Raw genomic sequence first — 27,795 nt, 5'->3', positions numbered from 1 at the left:
ATGGACCGCATCAATGGCCTCCCCGTTCGACGGGAACCCCATTAGATTTTTTTCTTTAGGATCGTATAGAAGATATCGGGTATGCTTCGCCACTAACTACAAAAAATATTGTCAGGAAAGAGTTCTGAATGCATTTCGAACTCTTTCACCGCAAGAAATTCGAAACGGCATTCAGCGCGGGTTTTTAAGAAGAATCCATAAATGTTTGGAAGTTGGGGCAACTATTTCGAACATTTACTTATGTTTTCCAAGTTTTTAGATAGCGAAATTCGGCACCATTTTCTGTACACCCTATATAAATTTTTGTCAAAATTTTCACAAATTTTGAAAGCTGTTATTTGTCCAAATCCAAAAAATATTAGACCTGACTCACATAAACTTAGAAATTTTACTTAAAACTTTTTTTAGTGGCTGGCTGCATGTGCCTAAAAATTTGGAAAATGTGGAATAATCAAAAAATGGTGGACTTTAGGCATATTACTTATAAAGTTATATTGAAATACCGCGTAGATTCTAAAAATTCAATAAAAACCAAAGCATTCTGTTTAAAATAACGAACTTTGGGTCCACTTTCAGTCAAGTTGTAGAAAACTTAAATTATTTAAGCTGAAACGAGCATTTCGGAAAACCCATGCAAGCAAATTTTCAAAACACTAATCCCAGTACTTTTCGATATACATATTGAGTCAGCTCGTTGTGAAGGACCCTGTACACTAATCTACCACAGTTAAACAACTACTTAATCCAACGTCTACCCAGAGAATCAAAAACCTTTTTTGTGCCAATAAGATCAAAACCATAGTATTTTGGGATTTTGGAGAACGATAACAAGCCAATATTATGCTGATTTCCTGACAGGTTTTGATGCCGAATTCAAGAAAAAGATCACACTTGCCGAAGAACAGACTTCAGTTCCATCATGGGAAATCGAAAGCATGCTGCAGAAAGTTAGCCGAGCTGCGTTCAATTTATTACCTCATCTGCCATGTAGTCCCCGCTGATTACTCTCTGTTCCAAAACTTAGCTCAAAAGATAGCTTAAGGGATAGCGATTTGAGAGAAATGGAGAGATATCCACGGAATTTAATTATTATTTGAATGGTTTAATAAAATTATACACTTGCTGGACTAAACTGAAACAAACTTCCTGGTAGTAGTGATCTGATCATATTATTATGCTTTCTTATTCAAATATTTCGACAGTTTCAGATTTATTCAAAAAAATTAATTTATTTCCGATGTGAAAATAAGTTTTGCTATGTTTTTTCAGTATTTGATAATATCCTGCTTGATAAACAGTTTTATTCTGAAATTTTATATTTTGTATAACTTCTTTATGAGAAGTTCATTGTTAACAATCTTTCAACTCAATTATTATAAAATATGACTAATGAATATATATTTTTTGCAGTTCCCATTATACCCGAGTTCTTGTACGACATCAACCACCCTGAAGCACCACTTGGACCAGTGAGAGCAACTTTACCAACGACAACTATAACTTATCCTCCTTGTCCCTGCGAGATATATAATCAAAATGGAAGCCATTCATCGACTACAGTATCAAATATTGAAAATTGTAAGTAGAATTCATAATTATAAAATTCTTCGTGGTTTTGGATTTGGGCAACCAAAAGCTGTTGTTGAGGCGAATTGATTTATCCAAATCAGCGGCTTCTTCTTCTTCTTCTTCATCTTCTTCTTCTTCTTCTTCTTAGCACGCCGTATCAAGTCCCCTTGACATTGGTGATCTCTCTATCTTGAGCTAGTTCAAATAACTGTCCTGATTCTCTTATCCCAGTCCATTCTCTAATACTTATAATATCTTAGTTGATCGACTATCTTACATAATGGAATGCTTTCTTTTCTAGTTTTGACACACTTTTAAGATTTCCTTCACTTGGATCATCTTCAAATGACATCTCTAAAATCCACCTACCCTTCATTCTGCTATAGAAATTTGAGGTCCTACGAATCTAGTAGTTTTATATTCTGATGAACAATAGAACTTTCGTGAACAGCCTTTAATATTTGGTTCGCTGAAAATCAACTAAATGATCTCAATTGCTTCATGCCCATTCACTTCTTCAAGACTTTTATTAACTCAAACCCGAGCCCTACACCAATATCAAATATACATTACATGTTTTATTCGCATTTTCAGATAACTTCTCCACATTAAGCCCAGAAGAAGAGGAGAAACGGTTAAGACATAAAGATTTAGTCCAAGAAACTGTTCAAGTGGGAATAATGTTTGCCTCGAAGGCATTCGTGCAGTTATTGGCTAACCCTTTCGTTGGACCTCTAACTCACAGGTAACATAAAATATACTTCCTTTTACCATTAAGTTTCATTCACTTTCATTTCATACTATAAGTCAAAACAACTAATACAGTATGTTTAATAAATTGAGATAAATTGAGTCGAACATCCAGCGAGCTCACTATCTGATAAAAAACACACTCAGTATTAACATGTTGATTAAATGGAAGATCCAAAATTAAAATTGAAATAACCATGCCGAGGAAGCTCCATGAAATGTACAAAATCTGTGTGCGATAATGGAGTGAGTCTTAATACTGTTTACAAGTAGTTATTTCAGATTATGGAGTAGAAGGAAACCTTAAAATGTAATCCAAGACGTTTGAGTGCTGAATAAATAGAAAATCGTCATGTTTTTGGATAGAACTAAAAGATCATGTAGATCAGGATATCATTGCCAAAATTCTCTCCAAGAATTAAAGTTTGGTTCATGGCTATGGCTTTGAGAAGAAAAATCAGTGTTCTCGATGGTAAAACCTCGGCATCAAAAGGTTTCGAGTTATGAATTCAAAGTTATTACTCTAAATTTACGATACGCATTTCTTTATCACATTTCGTTAATATAAGAAAGAAGTTTTGAAGGAAATTGAGAACCTGAACTCATTTTTTTACGCTCTTAGCTAAAAAACACAACTACACCTAGTATCCAGAATAAACTATAAAAGCACTAAGTCTGTGCTATGACCTTCTGAAGGATCATTTAATTGTTTTGTTGTGAAGTTATAGTCATGTTAGGGAGAAAGTTTGACCTTACCCACAGGATAATTTTTTAGACCAATACGTCTGACAAACATCGTTTAGAAGTCGCTATGAATGTTTGTGGCTGAGTTTGATCAATTCTCCATTTTCATAGATAAGATTAGAAAAATGTTCAACTGTTCCCCAAGAAACAGTAGGGAAAAGGCAGATGTAGTGAAGCATTTGGAAAAAAATATGGAAATTGGTTATGCTTTTCTAAAGAAAAAATGATATTACAATAGCCTTGATGCAGGAAATGAGGATAATAAATCAAACATATAGCGACGATGTAATAAAAAGGAATACTGGCTAAATTTTATGCACATAACGAAATGCAAATCAATAACATATACTTTTCTTCTTATCAAGAACAACATAAATCGAATTTCTACGATAATAGAATTAACGTAACCATAAGCGACTACATACTACACACTTTCCTTGGCTAATATTGGTATAAACCAAAAATATGCTAAAAAAACTGCAATAGAGACAAAACGACAAAGTCCAGCAAGTAAATCGATAAATTTGATGAAAAGCTAAAAACGTTCAGTAATCACCTACAGGCGAATATGTATGGACCACAACAAGGTATTTGGACATTTTTAAAAGCAATGAATCGTTTTACTAAGGAAACGGTACAACTGGGAACAATTTCGTAGAAAACCTGCAAAAAATATTTCGGGGATGTGTACAAACACTGAAAGTGGAGTGACCAGGTTAATCACGGCGAAATATTATTAACGACAGATTCTTGATAAAATTCTATAGCAATATGTGAAAGTGTGTTATCTCGTTCAAAAAGGTTTTTAGGACGCTCATTTACTAGATGCTCATTTGAATAAATCTGTAGAGTGGTTTTTAGCATACCCAGAAATCATACTGTCTCGAGGAAACATAACAGGACCTTGTTAACAGTAAACTCAACATGACGTAGCTGTCCATGGTGATCTTTTATCCTTCTATGACGTCTGAACAGCCTAAACAGCTATTCGTCGACTTTTCTACCGTTCTCTGCACCAGCTTAAACGCTGATGACAGTGGTTTGCAGTGCAGAGATTAATCGTAAAGGTACAAGGGCCCGAATTTCAATTAAAGATACGCATAATAACATATTTACTTCCAAATAATTGTTTACTAATTTGACACGTGATATCGAGGAATTAATTGCATAAATCGCTTATTCAGATGCTCAGCAGTACCCTTTGGTAGATCAGTTGATCTTATGCGTGTTCCCTTACCGTCTCCACACGTATGACTGTTTCAGTTAACAAGGCTAGAAAGCAACATCTCTATAGATCACAATTCTTCTTTTATCAAAATCGCTAAAAATGATCATTGATATCTTTAAACTTGAGGCATTTTATACCCTTGACAATAAAATGATCGAAGAGTACATTTATTTTTAGTTCCCACTCATTCGAGAATCAAGGGTAATGAGACCAGTATACATGCCAAAAAAAAAAGAATCTGGATTGAAGCCTTCCCTGTAGTATACAAAAGTGTACACAAAGAAATAATTCCACGGGAAAGAAGATTCTGTAAGATGAGATTATTACTTTTAATGTAACGGAGTAAATTTTGAAAAGATAGAGACAAAAGTGTACACACCGAAATAATTCCAGGGGAAAGGAGATTCCGAAAGATAGGATTATCACTTTTAATGTAACTGAGCATATTTTGAGAAGATGAAGCAAAAAGTAAACTCAGAGAAATAATTAAGAGAAAATAAGATTCTGAGAGATGGGATAATCACCTTTAATGTAACTGAGCATATTTTGAAAAGATGGAGCCAAAAGTGTAAACAAAGAAATAATTATAGACAAAAGAAGATTCTGAAATATAGGATTATAACTTTCAATGTAACTGAGTATATTTTGGAAAGATGGAGCCAAAAGTGTACACAGAGAAATAATTATAGAGAAAAGAAGATCCTGAGATATGGGATTATCACTTTTAATGTAACTGAGCATATTTTGGAAAGATAGAGCCAAGAGTACTTTCACATCGAAAACAAATATTTTTTATTAAGCAATTTGATAACTTGTGTTCGAATAAATTTGATTGATTATTTCGACTTATGTGTATTGAGTTTCAAATTTGCAGATATTCCCTCCAATTCTCGTTTTTTCCTGCACATTATATATTATATTATTTAACAATTTTTTTTCCAGAATTGGCTACAGTATTCCCATGTTCGCAGGCTTTGTTATAATGTTTTTGTCAACTATAAGTAAGTAGTCTCACTCTCTCTCTTTCTTCAATTAATATTTCATATATGTTATACTTCTATATGGAGAGTTGATACGGGGAAAAATATTCATTTTCTCTTTAGTGGGAGACACTTTATCTATACTGAGCATGCTTGAGAATGCGCAGAACCGTGCTGAAATCTCGGAGGATAGAGAAATCGTTATCATTCTGTCTTCCTTAGTCGAACCACTTTTAGAAACTGTTCATTTAGAAGTATTACATATATTTAATATATATTGTGAGTACCAAAATTGGAACAAATCGATTTGATCCAAGTGATCTGTTTTACTTCAATATAACTTCCATTTCCATATAGAATATATAGAATGAACCTCGAGAAAAAAAAATATAAAAATGGACCGATTTCACTCAATTAAGTATTTCTTAAAAAATATAAGTGATAATTAATTTGACTGAGAGATCAGTTAAATCCTTAATTTTTATGCACAGATAGTGAAAAAATAATTTTGCCGAAAAATCAAAATATAATAATAATATAATTGTTCGACAAAAAAATAGTATATACGCTACAGAATGTAGGAATTTATCAGCTTACCATATGTAATTGCAGATTGTCAATATAAAATAAAAGAGATATACTAAAAGGTATATAAAATATTAAAATATTTATTCTAAAATATATATAATCATATATAAGGATCATTGTGGAGATTCAAGAATGAGAATGTTTGCAGTCTATTGTTTAACATGATTTGTGAATTACGATATTATATTTATTAATGATCGTGGAAACTCACTTTAAAATGATCGAAGTTATCGGTCCTTCATTTTGGAGAAGAATTGGATTCACTCTATTTTATTTTAGTTTTTCTTAACTACGTTTCCTTAACTACCATAACTACAAATTAACTGTATACTGTATACTGCACAACACATCTGGTCCTGTTAAAATTATACGTTAGAATACTTTATTTTATCCACGACTACTAAATATTTTTGTTTTATGGCTGGGAACTTTTACATTATTAAAAAAAGGTAATTGAATGAATTTTATTTTTAAAAAATAACATCATGAAAATGACGCCCCTCTCGAAGACGGCACTCCTCTAAATGCAAACGCGGATTTGTGAAAACTCTTGTCTATAAATCCGGGGTGATTAGTGTCATTTTCTGGCGTATATTTTCTTTTAGCTGACTGATGTCCCTTGGATTGTTCATTTTGACTTTATATTTGAGGTGTATTCACAAAAAAAAATCAAAAAGCGTCAAGGCAGGGCTACGTGGGTGCCAAGGGATGTCACCTCTTTGGGAAATTAGTCTTGTAGGAAACATCCGTCTCACAGCCGCCATATAATCATTTGATGTGTGGCTGATCGCTCCGTCTTCTTGGAACCAAGTTTTCGTATTCAATATTGTTGATCTTGCAAGTTCTGGAGTCAGATATCCAACATAGCGGTCGGTGTTAACGGTGATGTTTCGTCCTCGTGAATGTTCAAAGAAGAAAGGGCCAATTATTCCTTTGCTTGACATTGCTGCTTATACCGTTACTTTCGGATTATGCAGTGGTTTTTGATGTCTCATTTTTGGAGTTTTTTTTGACAATTTTGTGGGTTTACGAATCCATTTAAATGAAAATGAGCCTCATCTGAAAAAAAAAATGTCAAAAGTGGAAAATAGACTAAATATTTTTTCAGAAAATGCTAGAGTAGCTCCAAAGTTAGTATCATTTAATTCCTGTGTTAACTGTTAACTGTACTCTTTGTCGCGAAGTTTAAAGCCGCCGATCGCTTCCGAGTAGACATATGCGGATTTTCTTGTACTGATTTCTTCACACAATCAATATTATCAATATTGTCTGTGGCCCAAGACGTTCTTGAACAACCTTTTTCTGGTGGTTTGAATGTGAAACCGGTCTCTTCAAAACGGTTAATCTATATTTTGAATGAATTTGCAATATACGCGCCACCCTGTACAATATATTATTTTTCATTTGAACCTAGTATCGAAAATTATAATAATCTTTCAATATCTCCATAATAATAAACACAAAAATCTATGTGTTAGTTGAATAAATATTGACTATCTGTTATTAATAATTCCTTTTGCCAGTCAAAAATTCATATTCCGTATTATATACTTTCCTTGACTTTGGCATTTTCTTCAATTGCTGGTGGTTTTAACGAAAAGTCACATTTTTAATCTATTTTTATTTGGTTTCTTAATATAAATCAACATATAATATTCAAACACGGAAAAAACTGAACACCCCATAATGATGACAGGCTTGAATCAAATTTATATTGTTTCAAAAACTATTGAAAAGCAGACATACGAGAAACACATTCAATGTGGCTGATAGCTGATAGTTAATGCTCCGTGCCTCCAAACTACAGGTACTAGGTTCGAATCAGGCGAAGAAATTATTGTTTTTAACATGATACAGAAAAAAATTGAATATATTTAGTAGTGTTGTACATAATAAAGTTATAAAAACCGATTTTTTGTTGCAAGTACAGGATAGGTAGAAAACTGAAAAATGTTCCTCAGTAAAAAAGTTTCGTAACGCCATCCGTATTCGAGACAAAAGGGCTGAAGTAAAAAGAATTGAACACATTTTTTCGATTTTGCCTCAACTACTGGCTACATATTTTGGAGGCTGATACATCCAACGAGTTTGTTTTTATATCTGACACTCATAGAGGGCGCTAGTTACGCGGTTCGTACCAAATAGTATTAAACATAACTTTTTAAATACTAGATTTATCAAGCAAAATTTTAAACTTGAACATCATTCAATTTTAAACCAAAAAGGTACCCTCTTGTTAAAATTCGATACTGTCTACCATTTTTGAAATATTTTGATTTGAAACTTATGAAGTAATAACCGATGCTGGTATGAAATAATGATAAATGTATTGATTAAACAAAACATCACGAGATGAAAGTTCAAAAAAAGGTTAATAGCATAAAATAAAGTTCAATTACAGTAGGTGTTCAAAATGTCCTCCATTTTCACGAATCCATTAGTCATCTAAACTGTTGAAAGTCAGCTAAAAGATCCTTGAAATAAGGTTAAATTCTGTCTTTCAATTCTTGAGGTGAATTTACGTCTGTAGCACAATTTTTTTCCAAGATACGACCAAACTGTGTTATTCAAAGGATTAAAATCGCATGACCGAGAAGGCCAATGAATCGGAGCTTCTGCACCTCTACCAATCCATAGATTCGGAAAATGGCTACTCAACCAATTACGACACCTTCTATCAAAGTGCGGTGGAGCTCCATCGTTCATAAAAATTAGAGATCTTCGCACGTTTAGCGTTAAATATTCTAATATCTCGAATAAGTGATACAGGTACATATCACCATTTAAATTTCAAGGTAGAATGTGATAACCTATTAATTTGTTGCTGCCCAAACGTTTTAAGAAATTTGGATTGAGGGCTGACCTTTCTTGTAATGTTTGACAAAAATCGACTCTAACCGGCAAGAGCTCTTGGACTTGTCTGTGATGATAAAGATGTACCTGTTACTGTTAAAATATCCTCCAAGTACTTGAAGAAGACGTTTGATTTGATTGTCTTGCCACATTTCTTAAACTAGCTGCTGGATTTTGATCAACTAAATTTAAAATCATATTTTCTTTATTAATGTTTCTTTTCGTGGTTCTTTGCCCACCAGAATTTATTTTTTCAGTTCTCACATTCCCAGTTTCTTCACTAGATTTTCCTAAGCACTCGCCTAAGGTTAATATTTGTCAGTGTATTCAAAATTTGAGTACATTTTGATTAACAAGATCTAATTTATCGAATAACAAGGTTTCAGAAAGTTTTTCATTGTAAACTTAGTGAAAATGCTATTGCCGTGTAAAATTCAAATGTTTGGGTACTCAGCTATTGGGGGCCTTAGTATAGAACAAACAACATTTTGAGTCCCAGAACCACAATACATGATCATCTACTTTTTGTTTATTTTATATTGAGGCCTCCAACAGTGTCTATACTTATTCAACTTTGAAAAATAAATCTAATATTGAAAAATTTATGTTCAATACTATTTGGTGCGAACTATGTAAGTAGCGCCCTCTATTAGAGTCAGACATAAAAACAAATTTATTGGATGTATCAACTTTCAAAACATATTCGTATGAAATTTCAATATAATGTTGCCAGTGTTACGGCAAAATCGTGAACATTCAACGCCGTTGATGGCGCCATATGAATGGCGTTATGAAATTTTTTTACTAAGCAAACTCCAAATATTTTTCAGTTTTCACTTCACTTCATGTGCTGCATTTACATTATTATTTGATTATTTAATTCCAACAAATTTCCAAATATTCGCCAGTGCTATTTAATTTTACAATTCTAGACTTCAATATAAAGATGGCGCTACTTCCATTTATTTATAATTACATTTAAATGTTATAATTCAATGATAAAGCAGTTGTGAAATCTTCATCACACCTTGCAACTTGCCAAGAATGCGAATAAATAAGTTTTTATTGTGGTTATCAACTTTACGAGGTCCTGGTAGACATCGAATAGGTGGAAATTACTAGTGTTACATCTCCTCTCCATTAGTTGTAAAGTCTGTTCTGATTAGCACTCTTCCTTAAAGTGATTTAATTAGAGCCACTTACACGCCATTTCATCACAAAGTGCCTTCAGATATTACGCTGTACAGTATTAACTCGATTATAGACGCCACTGGGTCAAATCTTTCATTGATTTGATTCTCTTTCTTTTTTATTTCCATTTTTCCAATGAAATAACTAAATGGATTTCTTCTTATATCGTAAAAGTCGACCTCTAATATCATCTAGTATATGATAAGTCACAAACACTAGATAATCTTTTAGTTGAAGATTTTATAATATTAATCCCAATATAATAGATTAAACAATTGCAGTTATTGCATTGAAAATATAATATAACACTCACATCCACAATCCTGAATTAGCCCTCAAAGTTGAAGACAGATATGTGGTTACCAATTAAAACTAATAACGGATTTTGGACTGTTTTCGCATTTCTTAAATTTAGTACAATGTGGCAGTTTCCGTGAACTTACGGTAGACCTCAAAGAATGTTTATAAAGCTACAGATGCTTTTCTTAAGAAAGCAAATATTCTCTAATCATCCATCAAACTATGAAAAAGATTATCCACGTGATACAGCGTTGAAATTCCAAAGTCCATCAAATGAAGGTAAAATTTACTGCGCTACAAAATAGTTTTTTTACGAAATCGAAGAAAACTTCAGCATATGATATATTATGGAATATATTGACAGTATAGTTTGACGAATCTACAGATTACGACGGTGGCTACTTAAGTTTTGAGTGGAATCAGAAAGCTTAAAATTTTTAATGGTGAAGGTATTCAGAGCGTGTTGTTAAACGAAGTGTTATTTGAATTGTTTACAGTTATTTGAATCTTGACCAAAAAATAGAATTGAATCGTCAACAGTTTCGTGCGATGATTAAACCACCAGCAGTGCGTCCTTCAACACGGAAAACCAACAAAACACGGTTGTTGTGGCAGAAAACATCGGCGCTGTGCGTAAGCTGATATTTTAAGATCGTCATGTGACATACCGTGAGATAGAGGCATACTTGGGTATAAGCTCTACTCCCATACATTCAATATAACATAAACATTTTGCTGTCAAAAAGATTTGTTCGCATTGGATACCCTATAATCTGACAATCGTTGCAAATGATTGCTGAAAAAATTCAAACACAGTGCTTCAAACGACGTCCTTAAGATCGTGGGAGCCAAACTATCATGGATCTAACCGTGTGAATTCCAAAAACACCACAATCGACTGTAAGGGTCTTTCAAGCTGAGCAGAATCCAACGAAAGTTGTTAACGCACAAAGCAATTAGAAACAAATGGTTTTTTCGGGATAACAGGACATATCGCCTTTTCATTAGAGCAACGTGAAAAGGTTGATTCTGCACAGTACACTAGCATTTTTTTGCCAAAAGGTTCAAAAAAATCATGAAAACCAACCACAGAAGACGAATCATTCTCAACCTTGACAATGCGAGCTTTTACACATCAGTTCAAACAAAAGCGTTTATGAACAGTTGAAAGATTTCTTCTAATTAGTAGCAAATTATATAATGGATTATATTTATATCTGCTTTGCCCTTCAGAGTATTCTTCATTGAAAAGTATGCGGATGATATATAGCGGAATTGATGATTTGCTATTTCACTAATAGTTTTAATCCTCTTATACAATTCACTATAGAAAGAGAGAATGCTGAACAATCATCGCATTCTATTGACACCAACCATTCACGTGATTGCAAGCACTCCAAGCCACGAATTCATAAGTTCCTTCAGCTCACCTTCGACGTATAGTGTTTACACATCCTTCAAGCTTTCAAATTAATCTCTCCTCCCCATAAACATATCGCTATATACACCGACTTTACCATATTCACCTACCACTCAATGGGCGAAAACATTCGTGACATCTAACAAACTCTTATTGTTGATATGACAGTGTGTCTCATCCGGCTAGAATTACTGGAAATGAATCTGCAGATCACCATACCAAGGAACCATCCAACAATATTTCTGAAATCCTAGTTGAGCTTGCCAATGATCTGAAAACTAACCTCAAAAACCTCACCCAAGAATCTTGGAGTAGAAGAGCATTTGTGACTCTTCATCAATCACAACTATTGAATATAGCTAGAAAGTCTACCAAAGTTGTCACTTCTTGTGTCTATTAAGCATATCAAGACTGACAATAACCTCAAGGAGACACTGTACGATGAAATCAATAAGTTTTAGAGAAGATCGGAGAGTTTGCTAAAGTGAATGGTTTGTAAACACGGTTCAAGAATGGAACACCAGGTGAAGACTGGTTTCTTAGTTTTAAACAAAGACCACTGCTGTCGTTAAAGAAACCCCAGAATATTATTATTCATGAATATTTTAATTTGCTTGAAGCTACTCTCTTGGAGTTGGGCCTTTTCGAAAAGCCCGAGCACATCTGAATGGAACCTTAATGAGACCGGCTTTTGCGCAGATCCTTTAAAAACAAAAGTAGTCGGAGGCATCGGAATTGCCTCAGCCCGCACTACGAGCTGTCCAGGTCGTGATAATACAACAGTGTTATGTGCATGCAGTGCCGCAGACGAAAAAGCAATTCTTTTAATTATCTTCAAAGGAAAGGATGTGTACGACGAATAGACCGCCGAGGAACAGGATCCAGCTCACCCTATAATGTCGTATGATGTAACCAAAAGAGGATGGATGGAGAGTGCAGTTTTCTATGATTATTTCAAAAAGAATTTGGTCAAACAATTTGGAGACCGTAGACCGATCTTGCTGATTTACGATGGTCACTCTGCTCATATTGGAATCAATTTAATAAAAGAAGTGATAGCAGAAGGTTTTATTATCCTGAAATTGCCTCCCCACTGAAGCCATATCCTGTAACCGCTTGATAATTTTCAAATCATTAAAGGCTACTTGGGATATGAAGATGGTAACATGGCAAAGACCGAATCCAGGAAAGAAAATTATAAAGAAATCGTTTGCAGTCATGATAAAAGACGTATGGGAGGAGTAAACCCAATTTTGATTCAGAACGGATTCAGGAAGGTTGGGATCTACCCCTTTGATAACACAGTTGTTCACAAAGAAAAGTTTTATCCCCTAGCTTTCCAGAGATAGGAAAACCATTTAAAAAATGGAACGCGTGTAACGGCCGAGGCCAGTTTTGACAATAACAGTACTATGCACATTGAGCCCACTACTGATAATGTATGTGCTGAACCAGAACCCAATAGCAGCAGTGCAAATATCTTGCCATCTACTTGCAAGAGCGCGACCCCCAGTATTATTTCTTTATTCGCTTCTTCATTCGAAGGAATAATGCTGTTGACATTGAAGCAAAATAAAAAGACATAAGATGCGTCTACTAAACCAAAGAAACGAGTTGCAAGCGGTGCCGAAGTAATAACTAGAAACGAAATAATGAAATGCTGCAAGAAATAGAAGAGAGAAACTTAAAGAAAATGAGAACTGGAAATAAAGTCAGAGACTGATGAAGATGAATCAATCGATAATATGTGTGAAGGTGAATCTGATGCGTCTCTAAGTGGAATCATTGACGAAATGGAAAAAGAATCTGAGGAAGCTCGAGAAATAGATCGGCTAATGGCAGACGCGAGAGAAGGTAATAGGGTGCTGGTGAAATTTCCATGAAAAAAAATCGTAAAGCATTATATTGGTCAGGTTTTGCCCAAAGATCTTGAGACTCAAGAGGACGAAACAAGAATAAAGTTTGCCAGAAAAAAAGTTTCTAAGCTAAGATCTGCTTTTATGTTTCCATTAGTTAATTATATCGGCCATATCTTAAAAACCGACATCATTAAGCTACTTCCAAAACCTAAGATCTGTAAGCATGGTGAAATAACCTTTTCAGTGTCATTTTCAGGTTATGCTATTCAATACGATTTTTTTAAAGATAAACGGGTTTGTCACTTTTTTTTTAATAAATATTTTTTAATTTTGTAAGTAGCGTTCTTTAGTTTTATTCAATATGAATATTGCTCTCACTCCAATATATTGCAATATAATAGAAAATATTCACCGTCCGCCGATTTTTTAAGTAAAATAAATAGCACAGTTAAAAAGATTAAAGAGTTTGAACTGTTGTACAACCCATTTTAGTACAGGCAAATAAGGTGAAAGTAAATAATAAGTAAAATTTGTGCTCTTAAAAGAAAAATTGTTTATCTCATAAACTAACCACTTTAACCTACAAGTATTACATTTTTGAAATCAGCTCAAAGAGAAGTATCCAAATTTTACATAAAAAATATGAAAAGTAATTTAAAAAAATAAAGGGGATGCTGCTAGGGGTGAGGGGGTGGCTTTTCCAGAAGTTTAAATAAGCCATAATGCTTGCCCCTTCCAACATAAATTGACGTGTTTTTGGATTTTTTCTAAATACCAGTATTACAAAAGTTATTAAAGGTGGATACTTTTATCTGAAAAGCACAGTATAAGGCGTAATATGCCTAAAGTCCACCATTTTTTGATTATTCCACATTTTCCAAATTTTTAGGCACATGCAGCCAGCCACTAAAAAAAGTTCTAAGTAAAATTTCTAAGTTTATGTGAGTCAGGTCTAATATTTTTTGGATTTGGACAAATAACAGCTTTCAAAATTTGTGAAAATTTTGACAAAAATTTATATAGGGTGTACAGAAAATGGTGCCGAATTTCGCTATCTAAAAACTTGGAAAACATAAGTAAATGTTCGAAATAGTTGCCCCAACTTCCAAACATTTATGGATTCTTCTTAAAAACCCGCGCTGAATGCCGTTTCGAATTTCTTGCGGTGAAAGAGTTCGAAATGCATTCAGAACTCTTTCCTGACAATATTTTTTGTAGTTAGTGGCGAAGCATACCCGATATCTTCTATACGACCCTAAAGAAAAAAATCTAATGGGGTTCCCGTCGAACGGGGAGGCCATTGATGCGGTCCATCGTGTGCTATCCATCGGTCCTCAAAATGAGTCTGTAAAAAGTTATTTACAAGCGCACTACCGTGTGGTGGGGCTCTGTCGTGTTGATTCCACAGCTGATTCCAATTCAGATTTTCTGGGTGTATTTTCTGAACACCATATATAAATTTTTGTCAAGGTTTTCTCAGATTTTGAAAGTAGTGTTACTTTCTAGCGCATCACAAATTAAAAGATTCTCCTCTATAGAACGCTCGAACTCATAACGTACAAATACAAGCAATACTGCCAGGCCCGCTACGTCAGTGCACTCGTCCATTTGTAGAGCAAAATCACGACTTTTAGGACGGGAAAATAACTCCGTTTTCACGAAATCTGACAAGTCTCTTATACGGCTAGCCACTGTATCATTTGAAAGTGGAATATTTGACACCTCTTTTGCAGCTTTTTCATCATACATACATTTCACCATTTCAATTGCACAATTTAGTAATTTAAAAAAATAAAGGGTATGCTGCTAGGGGTGAGGGGGTGGCTTTTCCAGTAAGTTTGAATAAGCCATAATGCTTGCCCCTTCCAACATAAATTGACGTGTTTTTGGATTTTTTCTAAATACCAGTATTACAAAAGTTATTAAAGGTGGATATTTTTATCTGAAAAGCACTCAAGAGCGATACATATATTCATTGCTAAGTTGTTTACAATAATTCGTATTTATAATAAAATAATTGCTGATGAAGTGTTTATGATATTTAATACAATTGCGTTTTATAAATGTCCTTCTAGAATTTTCTCTATGTAACTCCTCCATCCCTAAGAGTGAAAAATGACGGAGGTATTTTTCATATCTTGTTGTCTTCTTTCTTCTAATTCGATGTTTTCTTTCTTCTTTTCTTCAAATTTCTGTTTTCTTACAAATTTACTTTTATATTTACGAATTAACCATAATGTTATTAAAATTACACAAATTATTATTATTATAGTAAAAATAGTCCAAATGATACATGGCTTTGCGGATTATAAATTTCATGAATTGGTTTTATATTTCTAGAGATTTTATTTATTTCGTATAATTTGTCAAAATCTATGTTGGTTAAATTTGGAGATTTATAAATTTGATTATTTAGAAATCTGAAGTTTAATTTCGGTAATATTATCGATTTTCCTTTTTTGATTTGTATGTTAGTTGAGAAGATTTCACTTTCTATTTGAATACTACAGTTCTTTGGAATTTTTATAATTGATGGATAACTTATTTTAAAATAACGGTCCGAAGCACATATAGAAATCACTTCAGTTTCTGAATTTGGAATTACTAAAAGTTCGTTATTTGTCACTTGTTCCAGTATAGTTTCTTGGAGGTTAATTTCACTAACAACACAATTTTCAACAGAGCGTCCGTTTAACAATTCAATAGTACAGTTGTCTTTTAACTTAAATGTTTCTTTACAATAATATTACTCTTCTAATGCCGGACATTCTTCTTTAATAAAATTAACTTCTTGACTTCTGGCCAAGTAAGGTTGAAGAGGGATAAATATTTGTATGATTTTGGATTATAGGATATAAATGGAAAAATTCATAGGTTCTACTTACGTTAAAATATTAGTGAATTTTAGGATTTCTTCTTCTTTATAAATATTATTTAAATATTTCATCATTTCTAAAATTTCTTGACTAGATATTACTGAACTATGAATCGTATTTAATTTAGAAAGTGTTATTACGTTTTCAATATTATCAATCAATGTAATTAAACTTTGACAATCCAGATTAATCTGTGAAATTGTACTATGAAATGTTATAAAATTATTGAAAGTTATTATTTTATTTTATATCGAAATGTGAAATTTCTCTAAATTGTCAGAAAGTTTCTGTTGATTGTTCCATAGAGTCGTAATCGATTTATTATAATGATCAATTAATTATTTTTTGTAATGATATTTGTAAATTTACTTCATAAATTGTGTTTTTGATTTTGTTGTAAAACATTTATAGCATTATTATATCTTTCTTCATCATCTGAATCTAGAGCTCCAAAAAGTCATTTATCTATTTTTCCTACTGCATTTATTAATCCTCTTTTTAATCTTAAATGTGGATAAATATTTTCTGATTTTCTATCTAAGGTATTAATCAAAATTTCCGTTCTACTTAGTGATTGTTCGGCTAAATTATGATATGAAATAGGATTTGTAGCGTTCGCTTGAGATAAATTATTTTTTAAACTATAATAAAATTGTTTCAAATTATTAATTTGTTTATGAATAAATTCTAAATCTATATAATATATAAAAGTATGTTTAGTATATATAAGATTACTGGTTCCTAAATTAATGGGTAATAATAAGTTATTTATTTACTTTTATAATTGTATGTCTTCTGTCTTAGTTGTCTTGTAAAGTAGTAGTAATATTAATACTGTCGTCAGCTTCATTATTCTGTAGCAATTTTTCTGTTTTAGTTTTTGGTTTTCTTATTATGTTTTTTGATAGGTTCCTCTATCAGTTTCTAACAATATACCAGAGTCTTTTATGATTTCTGCCTTTTTAAATTTAGGTAATTTTTTATCTCGGAATTTTGTTTTTATATAAGCTGTATTTTGATTTTCATAGGAAGGCAGATCATTTCTATTTTCATTTCTCTTATTAATTATTTTTTCTTTAATATTAGCATTTCTGTCTTTAGTTTTTTCATATAATAATTTAGAGGTTTCTTTGTTATTTTGTATATAATTGGATATTATTAGATGATCGTCTAAATCAAACGGGTCGAGGTTATTTATATGACCTTTAATAATTTCAAATGGTGTAAATTGCGTTACAGAGTGAATCGAATTATTATATGCCAATATTGAATGCTTTATTAATTGATTAGGTGTTAAATCTTTGTTATTTTCTCTTATACATCTGAAATGTTCAATTAGATTAGAGTGAAAACGTTCTACAGGTGAAATGGAATTACTGTTTTTTGATGTTGTATAATGTAATTCAATTCTGTGCAATTTGCAAAAATCTTGCTGGTCGTTATTCTTAAACTCTGAACCACAATGTAATGTAATGTAATGTAATATGAGGTAAACCGTGATGAGTAACATAATATATTATCAACAACTGAGGTTCCATTCACACTTGACATTGAATATGCTTGACCGTAACGAGAGAATGCATCTATTATAGTTAAATATGAGTGATTTGCTATTTTAAAAGTGTCTATATGTATGTGTTCGAATGGTTTACTGGCTGTTGGGGTTAAATTGAATTTAATTACTGGGGGATTTCTATCATATTTATTCTTTTGACATATTTCATAATTATTAACAAAATTTTCTATATCTTGTAACATTTTAGGCCAATAATATTTTTTAGTTAATGATTTCTTCAATTCCTCTGTGTCCTTTTTTGTATATGTGATAGTATTCTAGTTTTTCTTTTTGTTCTTCTTCGGTTAAAATATCTTTGACGACATTTATACAATGAATAAATTTAAATGCTGCATTTTTAGAATATTTTTGTACTGTAGCTATAAATTGTTCTGGTTTTAAGGGTTCTCTAAAATATAATGCGTAAAGTTGTTTAGGACCAATATATTCTTTAACAAACTGAATTATGGTATTTTCTAAACCTCTCTTGGATAAAATTACATATATACGCGTATTATCAAAACATTTTTCTCTCTTTGTTCATATATTATTTACTTTGCCACTTGTTATTAAAATTTGATGTTTATAAGTGTTCAATGATCTATTTGAAATTGGTATTTCTAATATTGGGTTTTCTAAGGAGGAATGTATTGTTTCTAAGTCGGAATCTCTGTTTAATGGTGGTCGTATTTGAATGTCTGATATAATATTTATTTTATCATTTGTTGCATTCGTTATATTTTCATTCTGTATGGTTTCTTCGACATCATCTAAATATGATAAATCAGGTAATAGGTCATCATTTATTGGTTCAAAATCATTTGGTAAATTATCAATTTCTCTTTGAATCATTGAATCTAGATCATCAATGTTAACATTTAGTTTCTAAGGCATTTATATCTGCTACTAAATTAGATTTTCCTCTTAAGTATTTAATTTCATAATCATATTCTTCCAATTTTAATCTCCATCTAACCAATCTTGAATTTGGTTCTTTGAGTGACATTAACCATTGTAAAGGTTTATGATCTGTATATATAGTAAATTTTCTTCCAAATAGATAAGGTCGATAATATTCACATGCCCATACAATTGCCAATAATTCTTTTTCTATCGTTGAATAATTTGTTTCTGCATCATTTAATGTTCTTGAGGCGTAAAAGATTGAGTGTCCCTCTTGAGACAATACCGCCTCTATTGCATACTTTGATGCATCAGTTGTCAAGTCAAATTGTTTATTAAAGTATGGATAAGCCAATATAGGTTCTGACATTAAAAGTTGTTTACAAATGTTAAAACAGTTAATGAATTCCTGTGTGTGTTCTACTTTTTTGTCTTTTTTTAAACATGTTGTCATTGATTTTGTGATTTTTGCAAAATTTCTAATAAATTTTCGATAGTATCCTAAAAGTCCTAAAAATGATTTAATTGGTTTTTGCGTGTAAGGTATAGCAAGATTTTTTATAGCTTTAATTGTTTTTGGGTTGGGTTTTATACCTTCTAGTGTAACGATATATCCGAGAAATTCTACTTCTTTACATAAAAATTCGCATTTATCTAATTGAATTTTTAGACGGGCTTCTCTTAATTTGTGAAATACTGCTTGTAAATATTGCATGTGTTCTTGTAGGCTCGTACTAAATATTATAATATCGTCCATGTATACTAAACAAATTTTGTTTTGTAATTCCTCTAAAATTTCATCCATGATTCTTTGAAATGTTGCAGGTGAGTTCTTAAATCCAAATGACATTCTGAGAAATTCATAATGTCCATTGTCTACGCTGAAAGATGTCTTCTCTATTGAGTCTGACATTTGAATATGGTGGAAGCCACTTGCTAAATCTAACGTCGTAAAATATTGGGCTCTTCACAATTTATCTAATATGTCGGTAATGTTCGGAATTGGATATCTGTCAGAAATAGTTTTTTCATTTAACTTCCTGTAATCAATTACTAGTCTCCATTTTTGTTGTCCAGACGCATCTAATTTTTTTACTTACAATCCATATCGGTGAACTCCAAGGGGAATATGAGGCTCTTATTATACCTTTTTCTAACATTTCATTAATTTGTTTTTGTACTTCTTCTTTATGTATGAACGGGTATCTATAAGATTTCACATGTACCGGAATTTCGTCAGTTGTTTTTATTGAGTGTTTTATTTTAGATGTAAAAGTTAATGGATCTCCTGGTTTTAAAAAGAAATCAGAAAATTTTTTTACATAATTTAATTATATTATTTTTCTCTTCATCGTTCATATGGTTGGTTCGAATTAATTTACTTATATCTATTTTATATTGATTATGTTTTTGTTGGTTGCTAATTATATTTTCGCTAATTATTTTTTCATCTTCTTTCAAATAGTTAAAATTATGAATTTCATATTGGTTCGTTTCAAATGGCTGGACTTTAAGAGGTTCGTTTAAAGTTATAGAGATTGTTTTAAATGTTTCATATATTATTTCGACTATAGCAAGCATATCCATTTTGTGCTGTTGTTTATGTTTCTGGTAGGCTTTTCATAAGTGTGTTTTATTTACTAATATTCCTCCATTTAATATATTTACTGGTAATGATTTTGATAATTTTTCAGTAGGTCCAATGTCAAATGAGAATTTTATATCAGTTGGTTTCCTAAATTTTATTGGAATTGAAACTTTTTTATTATTTAATTGTTTATTAGTGAAATCAATATTTAACTGCATTTTTATCATATCTTCTATGCCTAGTATTCCATCGAAAAAGTCATGAAAGTCATATAAAATAAAATCTATTGTGCCATTATAGTTAAATTCTTTAAACGTGGGGATTTCTGCTTGATGTCTAATTATTTTACTGGTTAGCGATGCCCGAATTTCTACATTTCAATGGTATATACATTGAGGATAATTATGGTTTCTATTATAATTATTATCATATTGCTGATATTGTTGATAGTAGGGATTGTTATCTATTGTTATATTGATTATTTCTATTATTTTTCATCGAATTAGTTTTAAAATTATTATTATTGTTATTGTACTTCACTCTGGGCTCACAAAATTGGCCATAGGGTTTCTCGAAGTTTTCGAATTCGTCGACATAACCCATAGCATCTTCTAGCGATACAGGCTTTTTCAAATACATATTATAGCGTTTGGTGCCTGAACATCCTGCTATAAAGGTGTTCAAAGCTGTTTTTTCGCAATGGCTTAATTGACAGTTTTTGTCAATTGTTACTAATTCTTTGGATTGTTTGAATTTTTAGTAGTTGTAATCTATTTCCAAATGCTATTAGACTCTCATTTTTAAATGGTCGTGTTCTTGTTAGTTCCTGTAATATGTAGTCTAAATCACGTCTGTCTGCAAAGCACTGTATTAAATTTTCTTTTAGTTTGAACCAGGTATTAAGTTCAATCCTATTTCCTACCATTATTTCTGCTTTATCAATTAATTTTTCTTGGATACATTCCAAGACATGATTATTGATATCTTGGTCATTATAGACCGAATACGTATCTATTAAATTTTCACATCTGTTGAAAAATTTGTTTAAAGTATTTCTATTACCGTCATATGGTTTTATATTTTCCAGTTTTAGTTTAAATAATTCCCAATTAAGGGTTTTTGGACTAGTTGTTGCCATTTTTGTATAATCTGAACTATCTATCAAGTTTAAATTACCAAATGTATTTAATAACGTATCAAAATCGTTCATATGATTATAAAATTAATAAATTATCTCTTCCTTACTCGGAATCGATAAGGATAGATAATAAAAGGAATAAAAATAAGGAAACTTGGCACTTACAGCTATCTGAAGTCCTGAAGTTCTTCGTTGAACACGTAGATCTAGTGCTGCTGTACTGAAGTACTTAGTCGGAATTTTTTATCGCACTTTGCGTGAAAAATCGCGACCGCACTAATCCTACTGACTGCACCAATTATAATTTTCGGTTTTCGAAAATTATTTTAAAAAATTTATTTTATACAAAATTAAATGAATACAATTAATCTCATAAGCGAACTAACTAATATTCATTGAATGAACTATATATTCAAGAGCGATACATATATTCATTGCTAAGTTGTTTACAATAAATCGTATTTATAATAAAATAATTGCTGATGAAGTGTTTATGATATTTAATACAATGCGTTTTATACAAATGTCCTTCTAGAATTTTCTCTATGTAACTCGCCACGCCTAAAGACGAACTAGTCGTTTTTGTGCATGCACTTACCCCAATTCACCTTGTGACATAAAACACTTGTTATTGTGAAATATTATGTGGTCCAATATTTAAAACTGCTAAAATTAACATGCTCAAATTAATAATCAACAAACTAAAATATATTTTCTTAGTAATCAACTAAATATAATTCTTCGGTACATAGTTTTATAACAAATTTTATATTTCCAAAAGTATTTGGTATTATTTATTTCGAAATAGCCCCAATTATAATTATGATTTTTTCTAAAGTTTATATTTTTTGGGACTAACGTTCGGGAAAAGAGGGGTGTAAATAAATTCGATCAGTTTATCGAACAATATAATTTTCACAATTAAAAACATGAATTTTATTTTCTTTTCAGTACACTTTTAAAAGTCTTTCGAAATTTCAATTACGTCTGCTTGGAACGTTTAGCCGATGGCTCGGCCACATTTTCGTCGTTCGATTCTACCTAGTAATTGTCGACGATTTCGTCCGAAAACTCCGGGGGGTTGGGGGTGACTTGTTCTGAGCGGTTTACCAAGATCATCTTTACCCAGCAGCTCTCGAATTAAGACAACGTTTTCGCACGTTTCTACGTTGCCGTTGTGGCATAAGACGGAACATTTGAGTCCAGATTTGCGACACCCACACATTTTAACGAGTTATTCAATCTCTCCATCTCCAAAAATTTATGACAATCAAAGTTGTAGAAAATTTAATTCTAAACAATTTTGTTTATCACAATTTTTCGCGTAAAATTGAAAATAAACTAGTTATTCGATAACCAAAAATTCACTTCCTCCTCTTCGCAGGTATAAATAGATAAAAATCGATCCTAGGAAAAAATTGATGGAAACCAAAATTATAGGAAATTCACTTTTAAACACATTTGTAATCACTATTTTTCGTGTGAAATTAGAAATAAACGAGCTATTCGAGAGAACAAAATAACTCTTTAAATCAAGAAGGCGGATGCAGCAACAAGTCTGGTACCTCTACTTTTTGAATTTAGACTAGCAGTAACCCCCTCCTCCCAACGAATTCCGAAGGAAATTTGCTGCTTAGAATTTTCGAGAATCTAAATAACTAATCCGATTGGACTTAAGCAAATGAACTATTGCTAATAATACAAGAGGTCCGCCATTTTGATAAACATTTTATCAAAATCAATAATCGATTACTGAGACGATGAGAAAGTTAAGTGTAATTTTTCGAAGAGAGATCACTGTTGTATCTTGTATTTCCAGATAGATGAAAAGGTAGAAAGAGACTTATCGAATGGCTACCGATATGTTCTGGTGGCAACCCTTTGAACTACATTCTGTTAGAATACTTCAGAAGCAAAATTTTCAAGACCTAGCTGACAAATTTTGATTGACTTCACTTATTAGTTAGTGGGGAACAGTTGGGAGTATTTGCTTGATTGAAGTAGTTCAATTGTTGAATTATTTTTTATTATTTTTTAATTGGTAAGAAATTTGATAATTGGCTAATACAGATTCTATGAAAGCAGTAATCGAAATAACGTTACCGTAAATAAACTGTCAATGGTACTTATAAAAATTTGTTTAATAAGCACTCAATAATTTTGTAATCACTTATTTTGGTCTAATTGAAATTCAGAATGCTATTTACTGTATCGGTAATTTACAAATAATATTTCAGTAAAAACTTAATATTGAAATTTTCTAGTCATGATTGAATGATTTTTATTAAATATCATTAAATTACATATAAACCATCTATTGAAATTTTTCATTTATAATGAATAAGAAATATTCAGTAATCTAGGAAACCCACTATTGTCTGAATTTGTATGTTTAGAAAAATTTTGATTTTACGAAACTAATAATATGTGAGGGCCTTTAGGAGCTCTTCCATCGACTCAAATCGAGTCCCTTTCAAAGTAGATTTTATCTTCAAAAACAAAAAAAGTCGCACGGTGCCAAATCTGGTAAGTACGGCGGGTATTCGAGCAAAGGATGCGCTTACTAGCCAAATACTGCTTCACAGATAGCGCGTGGCGCATTTTCCTGGTGAAAATCCAAGAGTTGTTCTTTCACAACTCGGGCCGTTTTTTACGAACTTGTTTTCTCGATGTTGCTAAAACTGACAAATAGTAAGTCTGGTTGACAGTCATCACGATAGCGTTAATGTCGGGAAAAGCCATCAACGTTTTGACGCGCAAGAGATAGAGAATTGTCCCTATAGGCCTCTTGCAACAATTTATAGCGCTAAATTGGAGCTTTTTTCAATTTAACGAGAAATTTGAGATTGATACGTTGCTCCTGTTTTTCGTCACACATGGTGAGGAAAAAACACGTTCGTTTCAAACCGCTATTGCACAAATACTATAATCGTGAGGGAAACGTGTTATGAGACGTGCATAGCCAAGATATCTATATACCCAACGCACTATTCGTTTTTCACCCCACCCGTCTAGGGCGACCTCTAGGCGCGCAGTCTCGTTATTTAATAGCCAGACCTTGGACCTAATAGGTACAAGGTCTGTTTAGCTACAGTTTTAGACCAAACCTATTCAACATCATAATGGATCAAATTATCGAGGAAATCAACAAAGTCAATGCAGGATACAGAATGGGTCACCGCTCCCTGAAGGTATTGCTTTATGCAGACGATGGTATTGCCGTAGCAGAAAATGAAGACGACTTATAACGTCTACTATATAAGATGAAAATTTGATACGAGCATCTCAGTCAACAAGACAGAATCAATGGTAATATCAAAAATGCAAATTGGCAGTCGATAGCGGAATAATACAGCAGGTGTCAAGATTCAATTACCTGGGAGTGAATATATCTGGTGAGAGAAACCTGAGAAACAAAGCGATGAGCTCACAGAGCAAGACCAGAATCTATAAACCGTGTGTGAGACCTATTCTCACATATGCCTCAGAAACCAGAGTCGAGCCATTAACAACAAAAAGAATAGTGAGACCCATTTGATGAAAATACTGCGAACCATCAAGGGAGTCACCATCAGGGACCGAATAAGGAGTGATGACATAAGAGAAGAATTGGGCGTACAGGATGTGGTGAGATAGGTCAAGGCAAAGTGGGCTAATACTCAGAGACCGAACACACGCAGACATGTAGGCAGACCACCAAAGAGAGCTGGAGTTCAGTTTTTCAGGAAGATCCAGGAAGAGGGTCAAACGTACAGGATTGAACAGGACCTGGTTCTATTGGAATATCGGAATTTTGAAATAGAAAAGACCTTAAATCGTGAAGATTTAGAAACATAAACATATCAAAAGGTCTAAGAAATTAAAGAAATCTATAAGATCTTTGAAGGGCAGTTGTTGCGATGGGTCATCTTTAATTTGTATTCAGGAAGATATATATAGGACAATTCAGTTTCATTTACATTATTAAGATATATTATTTGTGGTTCTATGTGGTTGTTAAGAGGCAGGCCTTGAAAATTTATTTCGCGATCGTTAAAATCGATTAGATTATTTCCAGAATTATCTAATTGTGTATTATAGGGATCTGATTAGGAATTTTGATGATAAAAATCATTATTCTGACCTTCTACATTGGATAATTCTCTGGATACAAAATTATTTCGATGTTGATTTTGGTTGAAATAATTTACGAAATTTGTACCGTTTCTGGTAACAGTATCATCTAGAAACGGACATTGCCTTTTGATCCGGTAAATTTTGGTTAGGTTTAAAAACGTTGACATTTCTATTTTGATTAAAAATTTGAGAGTTGGCTGGAAAATTTTGGTTTCTTAGGGGCCGTGGTTCAATATTTACGGGACTCCGGAAGGAATTATTAGTTGGAAAATTATCATTATTTGGAGTTTGTATATTATGTAGAAAGTAATTCTATTATTAAAATTACCTCGATTATTGAAATCGTTCCAATTGTTGAAGTTATTATTTGGTTTTTGCTTATTTACATTGTTATTCTGAAAGTTTTGAAAATATTCAATAATATCTTTATCCATAACATATTCTAATGCTTAGTTTAGAGAGTCAGATTTCATACAGCAATATTGTTCCAGATTTTCTGAAAGCTTACAAAGAGATTTTCAAAGCTAAATTGTTATACAAATCCTTGTTATACAATTTAAGCAAAATTTCTAGAAAAAATGTCCTAAAGTGATGTCCAGGATGTGACTTTTGAATATTTATAACCAGTTCAGCATAACCACGAAGTTTAGAAGTTGAGTAATTTATCAAATATAAATGACTGCGCCAGTTGAATAATTCATTTCACTATGAAAAAACTAAGTATTTGATAAGCAAAAAAAAGTAATGAGTAATGATTAATGAGTAATGTCAAACTATTATATATCCGTGTACAAGCTGCCTTAAAAACTTATCGTATAAAATAGCTACAAATACTAATAAAATGGATATCTCATCACATAACATCGATATAAAATAAAAGTGTGTAATTTGAGAGGATTCGTAAATGGTGGCTCAAGTGTCTAGTAAAATGGGGGACTCTTGGAATTACTTAACTATGAGGTTGGTTCCCATTAGGAGTGTTCAATCTACCAAAACTATAAATAAATATAAAACCTTTACAAAAGGGGCATTAATGGTCGTTCACAGTCACATTAATATTAGAAAATAATTAAATAATCCGAGATAATACCTCAATGGAGTTCAAGTGCGTAGTTGTAAATAAGGAATACTTTGAATCACTTAACTATATGATTAGCAGATCATAATAGTTATTTGATGATAAATTCCGAATTTATTTTTTATTCAGAAAATTGAGAATTACATTAATATTTATCGATAATAGAGGAAATTTTTTTCAAAATATCAACGATACAATTAGTAGTTATGAAACACAAAACTTCAACTTATATATTTTGAGGTCAAGGTAAAGGTTTGTATGAACAAAATGACCTAACCTAACCTAATCAGACAATGCTTGTAAACTGTTGGAATTTTTTATCAAAATAATGGTTTTTTTTTGCACACTTTGGTCATTATATGGCATACATTGTTTCAAATACGTTTATTCTTACATTTGTGCATCCCGAGAGACGTCGAACAGTTCGCACTGAAGAAACTGTAGTCACTGTAAAGGAAAACATTGAAGAAGATCTAAATCAATTAATTTGTCGCCGTTTCCAGCAACTGGGGTTGTATCCTTCCACTTTATAGAAGATTTTGCAAGTCTACTTTTGTCTGTTTTTCATACCATATATTATCGCTTGGAGATCGGTATTAGTAAGAAAATAATGTAAATGCTAATAACGCTGTAAAAAACGAACATAATATTGTTGAAACCTCAATTTTAGAAAATTTGTGATTATCGGGTGTTAAATTTACAATCCTGATATGGAAATAAACGAAATGCATAAATTAAATGTTGATTTTCTGTGTTACAGTATTCGCATTTGGTAGAAGCTATAGTGTCCTATTTATAGCTAGAGCTCTACAGGGTATCGGCTCTTCTTGCTCAAGCGTATCTGGTATGGGAATGTTAGCAGAGAGATATCCGGACGATAAAGAACGAGGTAATGCCATGGGAATCGCATTGGGCGGACTTGCACTCGGAGTGTTAATTGGACCGCCCTTTGGAGGTGTCATGTATGAGTTTGTTGGAAAATCTGCTCCATTTCTCATCCTTTCAGCATTAGCATTAGGAGATGGCTGTAAGTGTGATCAATTAGAAATTTATAGGAAG

The 27,795-nt window shown here is 32.2% G+C and overlaps 1 protein-coding gene across 2 annotated transcripts in view; it reads left to right on the top strand.

Moving 5' to 3' along the window:
• Positions 1 to 27,795, top strand: part of LOC130452963 (synaptic vesicular amine transporter) — a 164,933-nt gene that overhangs the window by 111,405 nt on the left and 25,733 nt on the right. For both annotated transcript variants that reach the window (XM_056792513.1, XM_056792514.1), the window contains 4 exons: positions 1,411 to 1,578; positions 2,164 to 2,314; positions 5,234 to 5,292; positions 27,497 to 27,763. In XM_056792513.1, coding sequence (XP_056648491.1) covers positions 1,411 to 1,578; positions 2,164 to 2,314; positions 5,234 to 5,292; positions 27,497 to 27,763 — 645 coding nt within the window. The remainder of the gene's footprint in view (positions 1 to 1,410; positions 1,579 to 2,163; positions 2,315 to 5,233; positions 5,293 to 27,496; positions 27,764 to 27,795) is intronic.

The sequence above is a fragment of the Diorhabda sublineata genome, chromosome 2, assembly GCF_026230105.1.
Source record: "Diorhabda sublineata isolate icDioSubl1.1 chromosome 2, icDioSubl1.1, whole genome shotgun sequence".
NCBI classification, from domain to species: Eukaryota; Metazoa; Arthropoda; class Insecta; order Coleoptera; family Chrysomelidae; genus Diorhabda; species Diorhabda sublineata.
This window is presented reverse-complemented; position numbering and strand designations above follow the sequence as displayed.